The sequence below is a fragment of the Pinus tabuliformis genome, chromosome 2_2 (assembly GCF_031772625.1).
Source record: "Pinus tabuliformis cultivar Carrire ecotype Pingquan chromosome 2_2, CPIR1, whole genome shotgun sequence".
NCBI lineage: Eukaryota > Viridiplantae > Streptophyta > Pinopsida > Pinales > Pinaceae > Pinus > Pinus tabuliformis.
Genome location: NC_142300.1, coordinates 1,263,220,971 through 1,263,246,137, shown reverse-complemented (window position 1 = coordinate 1,263,246,137; position 25,167 = coordinate 1,263,220,971). Strand labels below are relative to the sequence as shown.

At 41.3% G+C, this 25,167-nt stretch overlaps 1 protein-coding gene across 1 annotated transcript in view; it reads right to left on the bottom strand.

The window, feature by feature from the left end:
- Positions 1-401: 401 nt before the first annotated feature.
- Positions 402-25,167, bottom strand: part of LOC149198083 (LEAF RUST 10 DISEASE-RESISTANCE LOCUS RECEPTOR-LIKE PROTEIN KINASE-like 2.1) — a 116,882-nt gene continuing 92,116 nt past the window's right edge. Inside the window, exon 5 of the mRNA XM_089408917.1 lies at positions 402-706. Within this exon, the coding sequence (XP_089265043.1) occupies positions 402-706 (305 nt within the window). The remainder of the gene's footprint in view (positions 707-25,167) is intronic.

Below are 25,167 nucleotides of genomic sequence, written 5' to 3'. Positions count from 1 at the left end.
CCATCTGCAAGACCATCAAAACTGTTTCTCTGCCTCTCAGCCCCTTCATTGTAGATTTGCAAAACTAGATTGATTTGATCCTCTACCTCAAAGAGTTTAGGGCATTTGACCTTATCTGGTAGATATGGATCAAATTTCATCCCCCTTCTGTATACTCTCATCCTCGGATGTTCTTCATGGGAGCCTTTGTACACCTGCTGGATAACAATGAATGTTGTGTACTTCTCTGTGTCATCTGTGGCCTACATAATTAACATGAATGGAAAGCCAATGTATTCTTGTGTGGAGGACACACAGACATCAGCTGCTCCTACATCTTTTTTAGAACAGTCCACATCCAAGGAGGAGTCCCAAAACTGTGCATCCTCTTCCTCTGTCATCTAACAAACTGCTCTTTCAAGCTATGTGGGGGCCAACTGGGTAGGCGTCAAAAAATCAAGACTGAGGTGATTAGTATCAGCCTTGAGCATTGAGTTATGGTCTGCCTCGGCGCCTAGTGGGCAACTGTGAGGGATTGTCACTTGAACAGACAGAGAAGCATAAGATGATGGGGAGCTTTCTTCTCCCTTATTGATCATTGAGTTGGGGATGACAGCAGGTTGGTCAAGTTGCAGATCTGCATAGTCATTGGAAGATGGGCTGGCTTCAGGCTCTTCGAGGATGGTGGGACCTACTGCTGGCTGCTTTTGCTGATCAGCTTGTTGTTCTGCAGGTACAATAAACTGGTGAGAAGTGCCTATAGATAATGACATCTCATAGGAAGCTCTGGTTAGGAAAGGGGCACTGCCCTTATCTCCCAAACCATGGACCTCCTCCTCTTCTTCAGGTTGCTCTTCTTCCATGACTATATTCTGAAAAAGGGTCTTCACCCTTTGATCTTCGTTTACATCTTTATTTCTTTGCAAAATCTGTAGCTGATCCTTTGCTCCTCTATATTGATTTGGATTTGGAAGAGTAAAGGAACAAGGAACTCCTGATTCCCCAGAATATTGCTCAGCCTCTAATCTAGAAACTTCAGAGGCTAATAACTCTATCATCCTGGCTAATTTATCGATCTCAGGATCAAAGGATGATGAGAGCTCTCCTCCCTGTCTTCTCCTATCAGCATGACCTCCGAGCCTCTCTGCAGCGATGATGTTTGATTCTACTTCAAAGGCTGCATCTTGAATATTAGCCAAAGAAGCACATCTTCTTTCTCTTATCAGCAGGCAGAATTGAGAATCGAAGGCATTATCATAACTGAGCATAGCAGAAGTAGGGGTAGGTTTGACTTCAGCTAGTATTCTGCTGTACATATGGTTGAATCTAATGTGGAAATCGAACAGCAGCTCACCCTCTTCCCTCTGCAAGTTCCCAAATTCAGTATGATAATAGAGCAGATCTCTCTCATGCCCCCAATGCTTTAGGAACACATAATGTAAAGCCTCAATATTTGCAATAGACCTAGGGGGTAATTCTCTGAACCATTTTCTAGCTTCCCCATCTAGGCTTTGGACAAAAACCCTCATCCACACATCCTCTTCATAGATATCCAGGTTATCAGCATAACAATAAAAGACTCTAGATGCTCTTCAGCTGTTACTCCTTCTGTACCAGTAAACTTAGGCATGTATTCTTGATAATCTCCTGCAGGCATGGCATTTAAAGGAATAGGCAAGACCAAGGGTCCATACCTAGCAACAACGATTCTTTCTATCTTTGTGAGGGCTTGCTAGCCTGCCATGATTGGAGTTAGGTGTAAGGATACTGGTAGACTGAGTGGTATGAAGCAATGTAATGGATGATAGAAACAGAGGAATATGATGGACTGTATGGGATGCTTTCTTTGGACTGAGATCCGAAAGGGAAATGAATGAACAGGAGCTTTATGAATCTCTGAAGGTGATTTTTCACTAGCAGATATACATGGGATTTCTTAGGTTTACCTGATCCTGATGCTCCTTTCTGTGATGTTTTCTTCTGCTTAACGATATTCTCAGGGTTAGGCACTGGAACAGCTGGTGATTTCTAAGGACTTCTTCGAGTGTGTCTCACAAACTGAGCTAGAACTGTGATGTGGAGTCGCTAAAGGATGGTCTTCCTGCAGTGGAGTCCCCAGATAGATGATTACAGCCAGAAATGTGTCCAGACCTTGTCTATCATCAAAATCTGGAACTATGTCGTCCTCCCAGGGAAGCTGAGCTTTAATCTCCTCTCCCCTGGCGACGGCGCCAATTAATGTTATCACCCCAAGAAACTCTCCTAGGTTGTATCTCAAAGATGCTCGGGAACATTACAAACTCAAAAAAATGTTGGAAATGGATGAATGGAAGGAATGATGCATATTCAAGCCAGATAACCACTTGTACTATGCTTAACTCCAGAGATGGGTGAACACCCTCATACTACAAGGCTTTAGACCACCAATTACTCACAGTTTGAGGATTAGGTGAACATGGAGAATATTGACCACACTAGCAGATGCACAAGACCATGTGATGGCCGACTGCAACTAGTAAATAAGTTTGCAAATCTATTTCCTAATGCACAGACAGGATGACAGCTCTTTGGCACTAAGTAAATAGAAACCTGCATAACACATTCAATGATACATACCAGATTCTAACACAGAGGTGGGATGATAGCCCCTCTAATGCTAAACATCAAGAGCACATGAAAAATGCATAACGGGCACAGCCTAGAACAGAGTAGAAATGGAAAGTGAGCAAAAGAATCTTGTATTAGCTGAAAATGAAGACAAGATGCTATAAGTATCACAGTAGTTACAGTCTCCAGAAGTTGAACCTTACATCAAAACAACAACCATCAACCCTCATCCCATCTGTGTTCTGGGTATATATAGAGTTTGTTTACAAAGATATTATGTTGTTCTATGTGTGGAGGGATCATAATGGACCACCAACCACCTTAACTCTCTTATAGAGTCTTTGCTACAATCTGCCTGCTTTAATGAATGAATTTGATCTTTCTGCTGCTCGGTCGTCCTTCCTGAACAGGTGGAGTGTAATATGAAACAAGCTCCATAATTGATAAATGTGTTTATCTGCTCGAGCTCTGTACTTTTATTCCTCAGCCATGCTGCTTGTTGAATGCGGTTGTTGAGGATATAATCCGCAGAGTGTTAGTAGGTGATCGCCTTCATCCTTAGGCAACACAGAACAGGCTATGGACACGGATAGTATGGCAGAGGCATGGTGGAGAAAGATCAACCAATGAATTGCGTGAATCGACAGCGGAGAGTGCTTGCTAAGGAGTATCGGGAGGTATCTGAGCAGGGTAATTATGAGCCGTCAGATCTCGCAGATGGGCGATGGAGATTGGTTTACTGAAGGCATTGGGCGGAAACGGGAATGGACGACCATGAGCCACTAGATCATATTCGGACAGATCCGACGGTTATCAGGCGGAGGAGTAGCGCGGGCGATAACAAGTGGGGAGGGTGGGTTCAATGGCGGGTAGTATTCCCCGCACCGCTTTCGAAGGATGGCAGTAATAGTAAGCGGGAGAGTGATACCATTCAACGTGCGACACGTGGTGGATGTGATGGGAGGAAAACCGTCGTGATCGCGAGTTAATGCGCGGGTAGCTTGTGAAATCGGGAGGTGCGATCGCCATCCAATCGCGGGGTAAGATGATCGGACGGTGGGGAATGGTTGCGTGGGTTTCTGCGACGGGAGCCGTTAGATCAAACCGGCGGAGATCAATGGTTGGGATTTTAGGGCAACTTTACGAAGGCGAGTAAGCATGCGGTCATGGATTTATAAGGTTTTGTGTATATTAAAGCCCGGGACTCGGAAAGGGCTTTGACTATGGTTTTGAATGAAAACACGGGAAGTAAAGACAAAGGAGGGTAAGAGAGGTAAAAGGGGAAGGTGAGGGCAACCACCACGAGCCTTTCTTTGAGCACAACCAAGGGCCAAGTTGGCCTCCAGCTTTAGAGAATGTAGCAGATCTAACACTGGCTCCTTCTGGGTATGAGATCCTCCCTGTGGGGTCTCAAGAACTACAGACCAATGCCTTCATACAAAACAAGCTTAAAAACATTTTCCTAGTATTCCAATTGGCATGGAGTCTAATTAAGCCTACGCTAAAACCTGTAAAAGAAAATTCCTACAATCATTAAGGCCTGAGAACCTTAAACAACATAAATCTTCGAAAATTGGCCATCTGCAAGACCATCAAAACTGTTTCTCTGCCTCTCGGCCCCTTCATCGTAGATCTGAAAAACTGGGTTGATTTGATCCTCTACCTCAAAGAGTTTAGGGCATATGACCTTATCTGGTAGATATGGATCAAATTTCATCCCCCTTCTGTATACTCTCATCCTCGGATGTTCTTCATGGGAGCCTTTTTACACCTGCTGGATAACAATGAATGCTGTGTACTTCTCTGTGTCATCTGTGGCCTGCACAATTAACATGAATGGCAAAACAATGTATTCTTGTGTGGAGGACACATAGACATCACCTGCTCCCGCATCTTTTTTAGAACAATCCACATCCAAGGAGGAGTCTCAAAACTGTGCATCCTCTTGCTCTGTCATCTGACAAACTACTCTTTCAAGCTGTGTGGGGACTAACTGGGCAGGCTTCGGAAAATCAAGACTGAGTTGATCAGTATCAACCTTGGGCATTGAGTTATGGTCTGCCTCGGTGCCTAGTGGGCAACTGTGAGGGATTGTCACTTGAACAGATAGAGAAGCATAAGATGATGGGGAGCTTTCTTCTCCCTTATTGATCATTGAGTTGGGGATGACAGCAGGTTGGTCAAGTTGCAGATCTACATAGTCATTGGAAGATGGGCTGGCTTCAGGCACTTCGTGGATGGTGGGACTTGCTGCTGGCTACTTCTACTGATAGACTTGTTGTTCTACAGGTACAAAAAACTAGTGAGCAGTGCCTATAGATAATGACCTCTCATAGGCAGCTCTGGTTAGGAAAGGGGCACTGCCCAAACCATGGACCTCCTCCTCTTCTTCAGGCTGCTCTTCTTCCATGACTATATTCTGAAAAAGGGTCTTCACCCTTTGATCTTCGTTTGCATCTTGATTTCTTTGCTAAATTTTCAGCTGATCCTTTGCTCCTCTATATGGATTTGGATTTGGAATAGTAAAGGAACAAGGAACTCCTGCTTCCTCAGAATATTGCTCAGCCTCTAATCTGGAAACTTCAGAGGCTAATAACGCTATCATCCTAGCTAATTTATCGATCACAGGATCAAAGGATGATGAGAGCTCTCCTCCCTGTCTTCTCCTATCAGCATCACCTTCGAGCCTCTCTCCAGTGATGATGTTTGATTCTACTTCAAAGGCTACATCTTGCATATTAGCCAAAGAAGCACATCTTCTTTCTCTTATCAGCAGGCAAAACTGAGAATCGAAGGCATTAGCATAAGTGAGCATAGCAGAAGTAGGGGTAGGTTTGACTTCAGCTGGTATTCTGTTGTACATATGGTTGAATCTGATGTTGAAATCGGACAGCAGCTCACCCTCTTCCCTCTACAAGTTCCCAAATTTAGTATGATAATAGAGCAGATCTCTCTTATCCCCCCAATGCTTTAGGAACACATCATCTAAAGCCTCAATGAATGCAATAGACCTAGGGGGTAATTCTCTGAACCATTTTCTAGCTTCCCCATCTAAGCTTTGGACAAAAACCCTCATCCACACATCCTCTTCATATATATCCAGGTTATCAGCATAACAATAAAAAGACTCTAGATGCTCTTCAGCTGTTACTCCTTTTGTACGAGTAAACTTAGGCATGTATTCCTGATAATCTCCTGTAGGCATGGCATTTAAAGGAACAGGCAAGACCAAGGGTCCATACCTAGCAGCAATGATTCTTTCTATCCTTGTGAGGGCTTGCTGGCCTGCCATGACTGCAGTTAGGTGTAAGCATACTGGTAGACTGAGTGGTATGAAGCAATGTAATGGATGACAGAAACAGAGGAATATGATGGACTGTATGGGATGCTTTCTTTGGACTGAGATCTGAAAGGGAAATGAAAGGAGCTTTATGAATCTCTGAAGGTGATTTTTCACTAGTAGATATACATGGGATTTCTTGGGCTTACCTAATCCTGATGCTCCTTTTGGTGATGTTTTCTTCTGCTTAACGATCTTCTCAGGGTCAGGCACTGGAACTGCTGGTGATTTCTGAGGATTTCTTCGAGTGTGTCTCACAAACTGAGCCAGAACTGTGATGTGGAGTCGCTAAACGATGGTCTTCCTCCAGTGGAGTCCCCAGATAGATGATTACAACCAAAAATGTGTCCAGACCTTGTCTATCATCAAAATCTGAAACTGTGTCGTCCTCCCAGGGAAGCTGAGCTTCAATCTCCTCTCCCTGGCAACAGCGCCAATTAATGTTATCACCCCAAAAAACTCTCCTAGGTTGTATCTCAGAGATGCTCGGGAACATTACAAACTCAAAAAAATGTTGGAAATGGATGAATGGAAGGAATGATGCATATTCAAGCTAGATAACCACTTCTACTATGCTTAACTCCAGACATGGGTAAACACCCTCAGACTACAAGGCTTTAGACCACCAATTACTCACAGTTTCAGGATTAGGTGAACATGGAGAATACTGACCACACCAGCAGATGCACAAGACCATGTGATCGCCGGCTGCAACTAGTAAAGAGGTCTGCAAATCTATTTCCTAATGCACAGACAGGATGACAGCTCTCTGGCGCTAAGTAAACAGAAACCTGCATAACACATTCAATGATACTTACCGGATTCTAACACAGAGGTGGGATGACAGCCCCTCTAATGCTAAACATCAAGAGCACATGAAAAATTCATAACAGGCACAGCCTAGAACAGAGTAGAAATGGAAAGTGAGCAATTAATAGCAAAAGAAGCTTGTATTAGCTGAAAATGAAGACCAGACGCTGCAAGTATCACAGTAGTTACAGTCTCCATAAGTTGAACCTTACATCAAAACAACAACCATCAACCCTCATCCCATCTGTGTTCTGGGTATATATAGAGTTTGTTTACAAAGATATTCTGCTATTCTATGCGTGGAGGGATCATAATGGACCACCAACCACCTTAACTCTCTGATAGAGTCTCTACTACAATCTGCCTGCTTTAATGAATGAATTTGATCTTTCTACTGCTCGGTCGTCCTTACTGAACAGGTGGAGTGTAATATGAAACAAGCTCCATAATTGATAAATGCATTTATCTGCTCAAGCTCTGTACTTTTCTTCCTTAGCCATGCTGCTTGTTTAATGCGGTTGTTGAGGATCTAATGCACAGAGTGCTGTTAGGTGATCGCCTTCGTCATTTGGTAGCATAGAACAGGCTATGGACATGGACAGTATGGCGAAGGCATGGTGGAGAAAGATCAACCGTTGAATTGCATGAATTGACGGCAGAGAGCGCTTGCTAAGGAGTATCGAGAGGTATGTGAGCGGGGTAATTATGAGCCGTCAGATCTCGCAGATGGGCGGCGGAGATTGATTTACCGGAGGCATTGGGCGAAAATAGGAATGGACAACCGTGAGCCGTCGAATCGCAGGCGGACATATCCGACGGCTATTGGGCGGAGGAGTAGCGCGGGCGATAACGAGCGGTGAGGGTAGGTTCAGTGGCGGGTGGTATTCCCCGCACCGCTTTCGGAGGATGGCGATAATTGTACGCATGCGCGCGATACCATTCAATGCGCGACACGTGGCAGATGTGACGGGAGGAAAACCGCCATGATCACGAGTTAACGCGCGGGTAGCTTATGAAAGCGGGAGGTGCAATCGCCATCCGATCGCGAGGTAAGATGATCGGATGGTGGGGAACGGTTGCACGGGTTTCTGTGACGGAAGCTGTTAGATCAAACTGGCAGAGATCAACGGTTGTGGCTGTAGGGCTTCTTTACGAAGGCGGGTAAGTGTGCGGTCACAGATTTATAAGGTTTTGTGTATATTAAAGCCCAGGACTCGGAAAGGGCTTTGACTATGGTTTTGAACAAAAACACGGGAAGTAAAGACAAAGGAGGGTAAGAGAAGTAAAAGGGGAAGGTGAGGGCAACCACCACGAGCCTTTCTTTGAGCACGACCAAGGGCCAAGTTGGCCTCCAGCTTTAGAGAATGTAGCAGAGCTAACAGGATTCTCAGCTTAAAGAGGCAGAAAAGGCAACAGCAGACAAGGTAACAACAACAAACAGTGTCATAGAAAATGTCAATGAAAATTTTCATAGCGCCAACCTTGTGGCAGCATCCATTCCAGGTTTTCCTCTTAATGCGAAACAACTTGAACTACAATGGAAACAGGAAACAGAAGAAAAAGAAGAAGTAATAAGGCAAATGACCAGGTTAAACTGGGAAGCATATTGGTGACATTTGGCAAAACCTCACAGCCAATGGATGACCCTGTGATGCCTAACCACTTCTACGAAGAAAATGGTGCCAGCACTAACCGATGTCGTATTCGTTGGACAGCTGAAAGCTGAAGTTGACCAACCAACACAGCTCAAGCCCATGATGGACATTTGCGATCTGAAGGATCAAATGCAAGATAGCTAGTCACCATGATCATTTCTATTTTGATTTTATTTTTGCATAATTTGAGGCAGGTTGTTTAAACCTCCTCAGCTATTTTTGTAATAATCTATTTTTAGTTTTATAGTTTAATTAATTAAACCCCTCTCATGCATTTAGAGAGGGGTCTAGAATTTTATTAGAAACAATCTTAAAAACATTCACTTCTGTCCCTTTGAGGAAGTTCTGGTGAAATTAATGGAACATGATTTATTTTTATGTGATTTAGCATCTTCTACTGAAATTGCACTTTTGTACTCTTAGATGGTGTTGAATGGACTGAAAGTAGATCAATATTGTTGAAGCACATGAGTAGGACGTATTATAAATGGTACTTTTATCTCGTAATCCTTTTTACTTATGTATCAAGCAATGATTTCTTCTCAAATTGTTATGTATGAAAGTTTGAATCTTGATTGCCATTATTACACTTCTGTATGATGATGATCTATATTTTATGTTGAATACATGAATAATTCCTTATGCGATATATCTTTCACAATCGTTTCTACTAACTTTTTATACAAAACGGTTATTGTTAAAACGGATTCATTTCTCATCGCAATTGAATGATCTGTATTATCAATTTCTTTTAGAAATTATTGTAGATCGCATATATCAATTTACTCTTGGACAGAGTTATTACTAGATAGTGTTTAAATTAGGATAAAATGCATGTGATTATTAGTTTAGATTAGATTATCTCTAGCTTAGATATTACTTCAAAACATCATATATCACCCCATTAGCACAATCATTAAATAGATTGGGAAACTGGTCCCATTATCCTCAGTCAGAGCCACTACTCCAAATGGAAGAGGAGCTGCCAACCAAGGTCCGGACCGAGTGTTTTTCCCCCATGTTGAAGCAACGATTTTCGAGGCTTCAACAGTACCTAAAATGGCCTTATTGTCGGGACTCATTCATTTTGTATCACACTCACCTAAATTATGCTTAATGGGGGGTGTTGGTGTTCATGCAATAACTAGAGTTGAATTGAAGCTAAATAAGGCGAACTAGGTGCATGTACACCAACACCCCCCCTTAAGCATAACTTAGGTGAGTGTATTACAAAATGAATGAGTCTCGACAACAAGGCCATTTTAGGTACCCATATACAATGCATGGAAAGAGGAAAGAGGGAAAACCCAGTGGGGAAAAAAACCCCTTCAAAATATAATGCAAAAAGTAGAGAAAAGACAACTACTAGGGAGTCGTATTCTTCACCCCAAGATGATCTCGCGGAAATTGAAACTTTTGCTCAGTGAAAGTCTTGTTGAAGATATCGATAGTCTTCTCGGAACTAGGACAATAGTCAAGATCGATGATCCAATTATGAATTAGTTCTCTAATGAAGTGCATGTGGATCTTGATATGTTTGGTCAGTTGTCACTGCATTGGATCTCTGTAAAACTTTAGCATATTTTCATTATCACACCAGATGATAGTTGGATGATGGACAATGATACCAAGCTCATATAGGAAATGTTGTAGCCAAATGTCCTGAATAGTGGCATTGACTGCTCCTATGTACTCGGACTCTATGGATGATAAAGCATTAACATCGTGCTTCTTTCTTAACCAAAAAATTGGGTTGGATCCCAAACTAAGTACACAATCGGAGGTGGAATTGCGATCAATGTTGTCGCTAGCCCAATCTTAATCTATGAACCCAAGAGATCCAAAGAATTTTTTTTCCATAATGAATCCCATAGGTGATTTCCCCTCGACATATCGAAGGATTTGATTTGTAGCTTTTCAGTGTAACTCATGTGGCTCTTGCATGTATCTAGAAACTGCCCCTAAACATATGAGAGATCAAGATGGGAGTGAGTGAGATAAAGATGACTTCCCACAAGCTAACAATACAATGTGAAATCAACCAATGGTGTGTCTTTGCTATTCTCAATATTTATCCCTGATAAGAAAGGTGTGGCTGCTAGCTTGCAGTCACTCATGTGAAATCGTGCCAAAATATCTCTAGCATACTTTGGTTGAGAAATGGTAATCCCATAACCACTCTAATTGATCTCTAGTCCAAGGAAGAAATTTAGCAAGCCCATGTCTGTCATAGAAAATCGCTTATGCAATGCAGTTTTAATCTCAGCAATGGTAGAAGTTGAACTACTTGTTATCAAAAGATCATCTATGTAGAGTACTATGATCAACAAGGAGTCAATTTTCTTCAAAAAATAAACATTGGAATCAGATTTTCAGCATACAAAATTTTGAGATAACAAATAGGAATCCATATTTGCATACCATGCTCTAGGCTCTTGCTTAAGGCCATAGAAAGACTTCTTTAGTTTGCATACCAGAGATGAATTTTTCATGTATCCCTATGGATGCTCCATTTAGATTTACTCCTTGAGATCACCATGAAGAAAGGCATTATTCACATCCATATGATGCACCTACCATCCTCTTGTTGCTGCAATGGAGAGAGCTAGCAGAATGGAATCCATTTTTTTCCACTGGACCAAAAGTCTCATCATAGTCAACACCATGTACCTACTAAAAAAAATTTGCCACCAACCATGCCTTATATTGACTAACCTAGCATCTGTTGCTTTCTTGGTCCGGAAAACCCACTTGCACCTCACAAGTTTACGATTGGAAGGTAGCAGAACCAGATCCCAAGTCTGGTTCTCAATGAGAGAGTTGTATTCCTCATCCATAATTACTTCCCATTCAAGGTGTCCAACTACTTCTAAATAAGTCTATGGATTAGATGCATGCATCATATAAGCGTACATGGGCATGAATTGTTCCATGACTAAGAGTGCTTGTGGATCTTCCTCAAACTGAGGTATAGTGGTAGGATCATCTAAGAGATCACTCATGTTGAACCATTTTTGTGCTAAAAGTGGTCGAGAATCTTCCGAAATACATAAGTATGATCTCGTCGTTCAACAAATGGTGGTCAAACAAGTGTGACAGGCAAAGACTCATCTAGATCAAAATCTTGATTTGAAGTATCATCTACATACTCATTAATTAATGGTGAGGGTAACTTTGTAACAGGTTGATCTGGTGGTGTATGCAAAGCATCTTCTTCAAACTTTACACTCCTTTCGATAAAGAGCACTTCAGTGTTGATATCAATCAATTTGTACCCTTTAACTTCATCAGAGTATCCAACAAACATGCATGCCTTACTCTGAGGCTCCAAAACCTTTCTCTTCTCTGTAGGAATGCGGGCCCATCCTCGAGATTCAAAAATGTGGAAATGACTGACTTTAGGGTGCATGTTAGTCCAAGCCTCAAAAGGTGTTTTTCGAGTAACAGATATATGAGGATGTCTATTCTAGATGTATGAGGCACAATTGATAGCTTCAGCCCACAATTTTGATGGAAGAGATATTGCATGCAACATGCAATTGGCCATCTCTTTCAAAGATATATTCTTCCTTCAGCCACCCCATTTTGCTACGGAGTGTAAGGAACTGTATGCTACAACTATATGCCTGCTTCATTACAAAGATTTTGGATATCTTTGTTGACATATTCCTTCCCATTATTTGTGCGAAGTATCTTGATGTGTTTTCCAAACTAATTTTCTGCATGTGCTTTGAAAATATTTAGATGTTGAAAAACTTCAGACTTGATTTTCAAGAAGTAAACCCAAGTGAATCTCATGTAATCATCTATAAATGAAAACACATATCTTTCTTTTCTCATTGAAAGTACTGGAAATGGACCCATGAGATCACTATGTACAAGCTCCAAAGGTGAAGAGGCTCTCCATGCATGCCCCTTCTCGAACTTGTCTTGTGGATGCTTTCCAAGAGCACATCCATTACAAACTAATGCAGGAGCATCAAGGCCATTTTTCATTTGTAAATATGTGAGAAAAGGGGGGTGTGATATTTTTATTACTTTATTAATTAATTTGTTATTTTTAATAAAATAGGAGATAATTTGGAAAAGTGAGGATTTTGTAAATATTCTTTTATTGATTAAAAGGATATGAGAGAAATAGTTTAGGAGCAAAATTAGAGATTAGGAATTCTATGTATAGGACTTTGTTGAGTCCACACCTAAAATATAGATTAGTTGAGAATTAGGTGGAGGGATATTTTGAGTGAATTAAATGCATTATCTATGTATAAACATGAGGGGTTTTTGAGAGGATAAGGAGACATTGAGATTGAGAGTAGGCTTGAACAGTAAGGCTGTAAGCCTTCAGCAATTGTAAAGGGCCACAGAATTGAAATATCTGGCCAGCAAAAGTTTGTAAGTCATTGTTTTGTTTCAGTTTATATACATTGATTAGTTGTGCAATTATATATATTTCTGGTTAAATGGTTGAGGTATCAATTGTTAAAAAATCGATCAAAGGAAGCCTGCAATAAGAGAAATTGTGATATCGATTTATATGTCCAAGCTAAAAGAATTGATATTTATATAACAATTGTTATTGGTGCATGAGTTTATGAATGGTTGTGAAGAAAGAAAGAGAAGAGCGCCAGCAAACGGTGAAACCCGTTATGCATCCTCAAGGAACATAACAGATGTTAAATCTCTGCATAAGGGATTACTTTAACATATTTTAAGTCCGCAGCTTGGTATGAATTGCTATTCTGTAAGGCTTCTGTAATTCAGAGTATGATCAATAGCAGAAATTGTTATTATTAGTGCGTTGAAGCCACAGGTAAGGTTGATTGCAGAAAGTACTATTGGTTGAATGCGTTCTGTATAGAATTAAAGAGATACACAGTCTTGATTCGTGAGAAATTTGGTTTGCTGAAGCATTAATTTACACATTTGTTAGAATGACATTGTGACATTGTTAGAATCGATATCATAGAATATAGATGGCAGCATGGTGGTTTGTACAGAATTAAATGGAAAAGACATGTCATTAAAAGGCGGAGTAGAGGTCGAGTTGAATCAAGTGCAGAAGGTGAGATTTAAAGTGCAAGCGGTGAATGGACCATTGCCAGAAGTGATGGCATAAAATAAATGACGCTGTTCAATGATCGATGATGATAGTGTAAGAACCAAATTCAGAAGCAGAGCGTGGAATTGTTGAAAAACCAAGTGGAAAGCCAACCACTGAAAGGTATGAAATTGAATTAATAAAAAACTGGTAGTATATACAAACTGTCATATCTACTGCTAAGGCGTTAACCAGCTAGGAAAACCAGAATGGGAAAGGCACAGAATGGTTGAAGAAGGTATGAATTTGCATTGAATTCAGTTAATAAATTGAGATCTGGAATTGTTTGACAAAATTGACTGTAAATATTAAAATACCTGTGTTGATGTGAGACCGTTGCATACGCCGTAAGGGAAAAAGCGCATATATTTGGTACTTTGATTTGGGTTGTTATAAATGGTTAACGCAGAGTAGGCACAGCGTTTAATGGTAAGTCTATTAAGTGTTGAAGAAATAGACTCTGCGTTGAAATGTTGAAATGTTGAATTGAATCGATATTCATACAGCTCGAGTGTAATGTGTTAAGCTTTGAACACATTCAGAAGTTATAAGTTTTATAAACTGATACATCTGCCAGATTGTTAAAGATTGAAGGGCGCAGTAAAGTTATGGATCGAATCCTGAATGAAGTGATTGTATGGACCAGCATTGAGATTTGATGACAGTGTTAAAAGCAGAGTTTGAGCTGGAGGATGGACAGTGCTTAATAACACAGGTATGTTTAAACCGAATGTAATTAGTTTGAACAGCGTTAGTATAATAAGTTGTGACTAAGGTTTATATTGGGTTCAAAAGTGGAACTTTGTTATAATGCAAATTGGTTTTTATTCAAATATTGAACTCACACTATTATTGGATCCTATATACTCATGTTGTTGAATTGAAACAAATGAGGAAGTGATGGGTGAGTAGTATGGGATTTATGTTGAAAGGATTCCGCAATTAAATGGTATTGTATGAATTTGCCAACTATTGAGGTTTTGACTTGGGTATATAATGATGATACATTTGGACAAGAACAGAGTTGAAGTTCTGTAGAAGTTTTGAATAATTTAACACATATTCAATGGAGATTATCCTGATCATGTACTATTGCGGAAACCATACACAATACATAAACTCCTCTACGTTGATCAACAATATAGCAGCATCAATAACAATAAAACATCAAGAGCATTCACACATTAACATAGTATGTATCCCGGGGAAAGCATCTCGCTAAAAACCCCAACTATCTGTATATTAATGATTGAGTCATGTAACATTACACAGCATAATACTTCTCACAAGTATCTCCACCTCTGTTACACACAATACAGCTCAGATCTGATCTCCAAATCTCTTCCACTGCTTGCCTGCCTCCACTACTCAATACCTGCTCAAGAACTGATGAGAATGGCTCCCCAAACTCGTTTTTCACCTGCAAAATAGTCACTCACTCTTTGTTGGACGTGAGCACAAGCTATAATGTGGGAAAATACGTGGGAAAACTCATTGGCATACTCAATCCCTTAATTGTGCAAGATCTAGTGCACAACTATAGTCACAACTGATAGCAATCTGATTCTCTACCACCTGTCCCTGTTGAACTGAACATGCACTGACATGCAACTGAGTTAACTGATGTATTCATTAGTTGTATTATGAGTTAATAACTTGTGAATTAATTAATAACTAATTCACCCAACTCATCTCTAGTCTATTTGCCAGTTAGACTAAATACAACTAGTTTAACAAAGCTAAACTGAACACAACTCCATCAACTCCACAATCAACTCCACCAAACTCAACTGATTGAGTTCTAACTGAAGTCATGCATGCAACAACTCAACTGACTCATAAGAAAAGCGTATTTCCTTCTGACAGCTGCATGTGCCACCTCTGTAGCTCAAACTGAAGTGCTCCAAGAGAATAAGATTAAGTTTATAGTCCAAATATTATTGTGAGATAATAATATTTGACTTTTCTATTTTTGACTTTGATCACTCACACTGTGATCACTCACACTTTCATCAAAAATAGAAGTCCATCTATTTTTTTCCCAACTTGATCAATCATCCATAAACAGCAACCTGCAATCCATAGACATGATCCATATGTCTAAAAATAGACATAGTCTAAAAATAGACTTGCGCCAAAAATAGCCTGCGGGCCCACTTAGTGAAGGCGACTCTTTTCACTAAGCTCCATCATCTTGTTGCAATCTCAACACTCCCTCTCGACAAGATATGGATTATCAGCAACCCCTATCCTGCCTCGGTGGTACTCGAATTTGCTCCTGGTGAGAGCCTTCGTCAGAATATCAGCATCCTGATCCTCCGTTGGAATGTACGAAAGTAACATGATCCTTCGCTGCACACAATCTCTGATATGATGGTACCTGATGTCAATATGTTTAGATCTATCATGAAATACAGGATTAGCCGAGAGTTTAATGCAACTCTGGTTATCACAGTAAATCACAGTAGGATCCAAATGAGAATCGAAAAACCAACCAGGATCTTCCTCATCCATATAGCCTCGCATGCAGCCAAACTTGCTGCCATATACTCGGCCTCCACTGAACTGAGTGCCACGGATCTCTGTTTCCTGCTGTATCAAGAAACTGCAGTCGATCCAATACTGAAGACCCCTCCTGATGTGCTCTTTCTGTCTGTTGGGCTCCCTGCCCAATCTGCATCCGTGAAGCCACATAGCTTCACCTCATCCTCCTGTCTGTACCACAAACCATATCCCGATGTGCCTCTCAAGTAGCGCAATACATGCTTGCCCGCCTTCCAGAAGAGCTTGGTAGGCTTAACCATAGCTTGTGAAAGCTGGTTAACTGCATAGCATATATCAGGTCGTGTATTGACCAAATACATCAGCGACCCCACCAACTGTCGATAAACAGTGGCATCCACTTCTTCTCCCGAAGTGGCATCCTCCTTCCTCCAACCTCCAGGAAGAGGAGTATCAACAGGCTTGCAGCCATGCATGTTGAACTTCTCCAGTATCTCCTGAGCATACTTGCCCTGAGAAACAAACAGTCCACCACTGCGCTGCCATATTTCCAATCCCAGGAAATAGTGAAGGAGGCCCAAATCCTTCATCTCAAACTCTGTAGCAAGATCCTTCTTGCATGACAGTATCAACAGCTCATCACCCGTTAGAATCAAATCATCAACATACAGTACAATGATAAGCAACTTACCCTCCACCACAATCTGGTATAGGTTCGGATCCGCCTCGCTCTTGGAGAATCCAAGTCCTGTGAAATAGCTGTCTATCCGTGTGTACCAAGCACGTGGTGCTTGCTTCAACCCATACAGCGCTCTCTTGAGCCTGCACACATGCGACTCGCTGCTGAAGACTTCAAAGCCTTCGGGTTGCTCAATGTACACCTCCTCCTCAATGACTCCGTTGAGGAACGCAGTCTTCACATCCATCTGATGAATGTGCCATCCCATCTGCGCTGAGAGAGCAAGAATCGTCCGTATGGAAGAATACCTTGCGACAAGTGCAAAGGTCTCCTCATAATCGATCCCCTCAATCTGTGAAAAGCCTCGGGCAACAAATCTTGCCTTGTACTTCTCCACACTCCCGTCAGCTGCCTGCTTAACTTTGTAGATCCATCTCGAACCCACCACTGATTTCCCTTCCGGTCTAGGAACAATCTCCCATGCACTGTTTCTGACAATAGAATCATACTCTTCCACCATGGCGTCTACCCATGCGGGATCCTCCACAGCTTCCTCGAAAGAGGATGGCTCAGTCACAACACACTTGCTCATAAGAGCCATGTATCCAGTGTACCGATCAGGTGACTGTCTCTGCCTGCGTTGGGCTGTAGGTGGTCCTACAACTTTCTCTGCATCTTGAGCCAGTCGCTCAGCTTCTGTCAAGCGCTTTCGCCCTCTGATGGTTGGCGCTGCATGAGTGGTCTCTTCCACTCCATGAACCTCGTCCTGTGGCTGATCCACGTCCTGAAGCTCATCCTTAGGAACTAATAGCTCCTCATCTGCATGCAAGTGTAGCTCCCTCTCAAGCGAACACTTCATGGCTTTCTCCTCCTGAAATTTTATATCCCGTCGCACAACAGTTTTACCACTGTCTGGAAAATACACACGATAGTTGTGGGGCGTATCAGTGTACCCCACAAATATCCCAACCTCTGCGGTCGGCTCCAACTTCTTCCTGGCATCCTTCGTCACATGCATGTAAACGTTAGCACCAAAAATCCTCAAATGAGAAAGATCAGGCTTCTTACCAGAATAAGCCTCCTCGGATGTACTCATGCCAAGTATCCTATGAGGACAACGGTTCTGCACATAAACTGCTGTATTGCATGCTTCCGCCCACAAGTGAAGGGGTAGGCCCTGATCATGCAACATTGCCCGTGCAGCACCCACAATCGTTCTGTTCTTTCGCTCAGCTACCCCGTTCTGTTGTGGGTTATGGGGAGCTATGAGCTCTCTACGAATCCCTTCTGTCTTGCAGAAATCCTTGAACTCATCCGAGATGTATTCACCACCATTATCGCTCCTAAGAGCCTTCACCTTCTTCCCCGACTCCTTCTCGACCAGTGCTTTGAATTCACAGAACTTTGAATATGTCTCGCTCTTCTTCTGCATGAAGAAGATCCAGCACTTACGAGAGAAATCATCAACAAAAATCACATAATACCTGTGTTTTGCTGTCGAAGCAACTGAGAAAGGTCCACACACGTCTGTGTGAATTCTCTCAAGGATCGTCGTGGCGCGACTATCCTTCTCGTGAAAGGTGGCTTTCACAAACTTCCCCAAAGTACACCCCTTGCACTGATCTGACTGTGCAAGTGTGCCTTTAGGAAGCCCTGTAGTGATCTGCTGCAGTATCTTCAAGGCTCCATGGTGAAGGTGACCCAATCTCCTGTGCCACAACTCGCCATCATCTCGGCTCACCAATCCTTCTGCCTTGCCTGCCATTGCTGCGCATCCATCTACATGCAACTGATAAAGGTTCCTCACTCGAACCCCTATCTTCCGGGTCTCACCAGTTGTCTTGCTGCGCAGGAAGGCCTTTCCCTCGCTGAAAACAACATCATACCCCTTGTCTTCTAACATCGCCACTGAGATGAGATTCTTCTTCAATCCTGGAACATGCATGACTTCCTTCAATACAAAGGGTTTACCAGACTCCCTCTCAAAGGAAATGGTACCGATACCGGTCGCACTGTATCTACCATCATCGCCCATCTCGATGTGCACTCCAAGATCCTTGTCCTCCAGATCAGAGAACAAATCTCTATCTCCCGTCATGTGAAAAGACGCACCACTGTCCAAGAACCACACTGATCCCATCACACTTGAAACCAAGCATGCGATCAATGAAAAATCAAGCTCAAACTGAGAAGCTAAGGCCTCTCCCCCTGCAGATCCAGCAGCTTGCTTGTTCTTCTTCTTCTGCGGACAATTTGTGGCATAGTGTCCGTGCTGGTGACAGTGAAAACACTTCACCTTGGACATATCCTGCTTCTTGCCTTTCGCACCAGACTGAGAAGCTTTCTTGCTCTTCCCTTTCTTTGCTTTGGCAGCCAAAGCACAATTCTCTTCATCAGATACCTTTGATGAAGATCCATTCTCACCTTTATTGTTTCTCAGTTTATCCTTGAGCGCCAGGTCGCTCTTGCTTTGGAATAACATTTTCAATCTGTTGAAAGACATTTTCAACAACACTGCTGCAAATTCGAATTCCACCAGCAACCAACTCAACCGCCTCGGATCTAAGATTCGTGAGAACACAATATTTCTCGTACAGAGATTGACTGTATGGGCATTCACCGGATATCTCACCTTCCAAAGGAAGGATGAATCCAGAGGCTACCTGGCCCAATTACAGACTCTGCCTGAAGAAATAGAATGTAAACACTTCCTGAATAGTAGATCTGATGATCAACAGCTCCGATACCATGTAGAAACTTTTTCTACAAATCATCTAGCTCTGATACCATGTAGAAATTTTGAATAATTTAACACATATTCAATGGAGATTATCCTGATCATGTACTATTGCGGAAACCATACACAATACATAAGCTCCTCTACGTTGATCAACAATATAGCAGCATCAATAACAATAAAACATCAAGAGCATTCACACATTAACACAGTATGTATCCCAGGGAAAGCATCTCGCTAAAAACCCCAACTATCTATGTATTAATGATTGAGTCATGTAACATTACACAGCATAATACTTCTCACAAGTATCTCCACCTCTGTTACACACAATACAGCTCAGATCTGATCTCCAAATCTCTTCCACTGCTTGCCTGCCTCCACTGCTCAATACCTGCTCAAGAACTGATGAGAATGGCTCCCCAAACTCATTTTTCACCTGCAAAATAGTCACTCACTCTTTGTTGGACGTGAGCACAAGCTATAATGTGGGCAAATACGTGGGCAAACTCATTGGCATACTCAATCCCTTAATTGTGCAAGATCTGGTGCACAACTATAGTCACAACTGATAGCAATCTGATTCTCTACCACCTGTCCCTGTTGAACTGAACATGCACTGACATGCAACTGAGTTAACTGATGTATTCATTAGTTGTATTATGAGTTAATAACTTGTGAATTAATTAATAACTAATTCACCCAACTCATCTCTAGTCTATTTGCCAGTTAGACTAAATACAACTAGTTTAACAAAGCTAAACTGAACACAACTCCATCAACTCCACAATCAACTCCACCAAACTCAACTGATTGAGTTCTAACTGAAGTCATGCATGCAACAACTCAACTGACTCATAAGAAAAGCATATTTCCTTCTGACAGCTGCATGTGCCACCTCTGTAGCTCAAACTAAAGTGCTCCAAGAGAATAAGATTAATTTTATAGTCCAAATATTATTGTGAGATAATAATATTTGACTTTTCTATTTTTGACTTTGATCACTCACACTGTGATCACTCACACTTTCATCAAAAATAGAAGTCCATCTATTTTTTTCCCAACTTGATCAATCATCCATAAACAGCAACCTGCAATCCATAGACATGATCCATATGTCTAAAAATAGACATAGTCTAAAAATAGACTTGCGCCAAAAATAGCCTGCGGGCCCACTTAGTGAAGGCGACTCTTTTCACTAAGGTCCATCATCTTGTTGCAATCTCAACAAGTTCCCGGGTATTGCAAGCTTTAGGCTTGCGTCACAAACACCATTTGAAAATTCAATGGCCGACAATCCTTTAACCATCCCTTGCTTTCTAAGTTGTTGGATATATCTGAAATTCAAATGCCCAAATCTCTCATGCCAAATCCTACTTTCTTCATTTGCATGCATAAGTAGCAAAATAAAATTTGATTGAGGAACAAAATAAAAAATTGTCTACAGACGAGATTGATCATTTACCTTGCTAGATGTAATCTTCAAGTTGGTTTGCATATCATAAATGCTCATGGAATCACCGGTAAATTCCACTTTCCTTCTGGTGCCTGTGTGTGTCATCTGATACACTGAAAGAAGATTCCTAGAAAGCCTTGGAATATGTAAGACATTCTCAAAACTTCCATCTTCAAGTTGCACTCTTCCTTGTCCAGTTGCTTCAATTGCAGAATTGCCCCCCAAGAGAATAAGAAGTCCCGAGTATGTGTTAGGATATTCCGACACATAGGAAATAGTTAAGTACAACTTGGTCTAGTATAGAGTTAGGTATAGAGTTAGGAAAAGTGTGTTTCTTTACCGTTGTACATTTTGTAACTTACAATCCGACGGTCACGATATGTAGTGATCCGACGGTTCATTCTCTCCTCGGTATTACCGACACTTGATCCGTGGCTTGACACTCGATTGGTCCATGATTTCTATTTAAAGCGCATGAAGGGTCATTTGTAGGGTAATCCGTGCATGAGAGAAGCATATGTAAATTTTCATTCTTTTATTAATAAATTGCCTAAAGTGGCCGCGTTGGCTCAGGCCGTGGACTGTTTCCCTCTTTGAGGGTTTTAACCACGTCAAAAATACTGGTGTATTGATCTGCGATCTGGTTGTGAGTAGTGTCCTTTGGTGTTCTATCTGAGGAACTTACCCTGTAAATTCCTACATGGTATCAGAGCTATTTGAGGGCCGCGTCCGTTGGTGATCCAAATCTGAAGCCAGTAGAACTGCATCCGACTGTCGTTTCCTAGATCTACTATTTTTGACTGCTTTCGGGCTGAGAGGACTGCTCTGTTGTGTTGGGAGCATCTGTTCCAGTGAGGAACCCCTTTCGTTTCACGCGAAAAGGTTTCCGGTAGCCCTAGCTGCGTCATTTTTAAGATCTGGAGGTATACAGTGTTTATTTGCAGTTTATAGTTATTTTCTCTCTGTTTATTTCGGTTTCGGTTTATTTAGCCTTTTTTTATTACCGGATCTATACCTTTCATTTCTGCGTATGCTCTTTGCCCTGCGACTCTGTGCGATCTGGGCAAATCAGAAACAGAAAGGAAGGATTTTTCTCATGCGTATGCTCTTTTCCCTACGCCTTAGTGTGATCTCGGAAAATCAGAAACATTGAGAAAAATATTTAGTTTCCGGCTAAAGCTAACTTTGATCCGCAAGGTTCATTTTTGAAAATATTTAGTTTTTCAGTTAAAGCTAACTTCGAGCTGTAAGGTTCGTTTTCTTTGCATGTCCGTGTTGGGTTTTGTGTTTTTTGTTTTGTAGGGAAAAAGAGCTTTCTCAAAGCAAGCACGCAACCCAAAGCACCCCCCCCCCCCACTCTCTCTCTCTCTCTCTCTCTCTCTCTCTCTCAAATTTTTTGTATAGCTCAATTGGTTCAAAGCTATTTTAAGAGAGTAGAGGTCTTGGGTTCAAGTCTCCATTTTGTGGGGGCGGACTTTTTCATTTCCGCACATTCCCGCACTTCGTCGGCAACTTCATCAACTTTTTTTCAAAAAGCCATAACTTCTTCATCCGGAAGCCGTTTTCAGAGCCGTTTTTTTTAAACCAACCTAATTTTTCGAGATCTATCCATTGGAACACTTATTTTTAGCATCTTTAGCTTCAGTTTCCATTGAAATGGAAAGTCAATACCAAGTTACCCTTGACAGCACCAACTACTTCCAATGGTTGTCCTACATTGAGGATTTACTTAGAAGTAAAGGTCTCTACAGAATAGCCTCAGGCCAAGAAAAGAAACTGAAGGATGAAGATAAAGCTACTAAATGGGAAAATAGGCAAGATCAAGCACGTGGATTGATAGGGATGTCTATTTCTCCAGATCTTAGATTCCATATTGCAGAACTTGATACTCCTGATGAAGCAATGAAACAAATCAATAAAGTTTTTGGGATTAAAAATGAACTTAGAGCCCATCAACTTGAAAATGAGTTGCTTACATTGGACCCTAATAATTTTTCTTGCATTGAAGATTTCTTGTCCAAGTTCAAGACCCTTAGATATCTCTTGGAAGGTGTTAAAGTTAAGAAAGAAGATAGTAACCTTATTTATTCCATTCTTACAAAGTTGGGACCAGCCTACTCTGTGTTTGTTTCCACCTTCCATTCTACAAGAGAAGCCTTCATTTCTCAAGGAACAGACTACAAGTCCCCTTCCTTTGACTCTTTTTGTGATTCTTTAATAAGAGAACAAGAAAAACTCTTACACCTTGGTCTTCTTAATCTTGGAAACTCTTCCAAGAAAGCGTTAGCCGCCCAGCAGCAACCAAATTCAAAGAATCCTAAGAAGTCATATCCTAAAAAGAATGGTCCTAAACCAAACAAGGGTCCTAAGCAATCTCAGCCTCAAAATGAAAAATCATTTCAACAAAATGATAAGACAAATAAAAACAAATGGAAGAAGACTGATAGACATTGCAACTTTTGTAATCGAGATGGCCACTTAGAATCCAAATGCTTTAAGAAGATGGAAGCCTTGGAAGCAGCGATGAAGAAACATAACATCCATGTGGAGCATTCTTCAACTTCAACTTCATCTTCAGGAATGGCACTTTCTGCATGTGGTTGTCAATCATCTCAGTCTGGTTATGCATTAAATGTATCTTCTTCTTCTCATTCTCATGAGTGGCTCATTGATTCTGGAGCTTCTTATCACATGGCCAAAAACAAAGCCATGTTTTCTTCTTTAAATGATTGTAACACCAAAAATATATATGTTGGTGATGATAGATCTCTTAGTGTTGTAGGGACTGGAACTGTTCATCTAGACAATGGTCAGTTTAATGATGTATTATGTGTTCCAACCTTATCCTGCAACCTTCTATCTGTATATCAGATAACTCATTCAGGTGAAGGTAAAATCATTGAATTTTCACCTCATGATGTTGTAATCAAGGACCTAAGAGATCCTAAAAAGATTTTGGCTACTGGCATTGCTGATGATTCTACAAGGTTGTATAAGTTTCACAACTTTGGGTCATCAAATCTTCCCTCAGTATTTGTTGCTCATAACGATGAAGTGAGCAAACTTTGGCATGAGCGATTTGGTCACTTAAACTATCGCTCCCTTCAGCATCTATGTAAAGAAAATATGGTGACAGGTCTTCCTATGGTATCTTGCAGAGATGGTGTTTGTTCCGGATGTGTACTCGGAAAACATCATCGGGACAGTTTTGAAAAACGTGCCTCTTGGCACGCCTCAGCCCCTTTACAGCTTGTGCATAGTGATTTATGTGGTCCACTTCCTGTTGTTTCATTCTCTGGCTGCAAGTATTTCTTAACTTTCATTGATGATTTCTCCAGACGCACTTGGGTATACTTCTTAAAACTCAAGAGTGAAGTATTTAACACATTTTTGGCCTTCAAAGCCTTTGTTGAAAAACAATCTGGACATCAAATTCTTAAGCTAAGATCTGATAATGGCGGAGAATATGTTAAAAACACATTCATCAACTTTTGCACTGAGAATGGAATTCAAATGCAACATACTGTTCCATATACTCCACAACAAAATGGTGTAGCTGAAAGGAAGAATCGCACCTTAAAGGAAATGGCTAATTGTATGCTACAATCTAAAGGACTTGGTCTTAGTTTTTGGGCAGAAGCAATTAACTGTGCAAATTACATAATAAATCGCACTCCTACTAAGGCTTTAAAGAATATCACTCCAGAAGAAGCATGGAGCTCAATCAAACCAGATGTTAGTCACTTTCGTGTTTTTGGAAGTGAAGCGTGGGCCCATATTCCAGATGAAAAGCATAAAGCTTTAGAACCTAAGAGTGAAAAATGTACTTTTGTTGGATATTCTGAAGATGTCAAAGGCTATAGACTTATTCCATTTAAGTCCAAAAATGTTATCATTAGAAGAGATGTAAAATTTGATGAAAATATATCGGCCTGCGAGCCTAGTCTGGCGGATGTGCCACCTCTCCCTATCTCTTCTACTTTTGAAAACATTTCTTCTTCAGATGATGAAAGTGAGGATAACAATCCTCCCCCACCTTCTCAGGATCCTCCTTCAACTCCTCAGCTTCCAAAATGGGTCCGTGCTACTCGGGATGCAGCAGGTGATCTTGCCGGTGATCCTACAGATCAGCGACGTACACGTTCTCAGTTCGAGAGAGCCTCTTCTTTACTGGCTCAAGCTCCAGTAAATTATGATCCTGACACCTTTGCAGAAGCTTCAGGCCATCCAGATTGGGAAGCAGCTATGAATGAAAAATATCATTCATTGTTGGCAAATGATACATGGGATCTTGTTCCTCT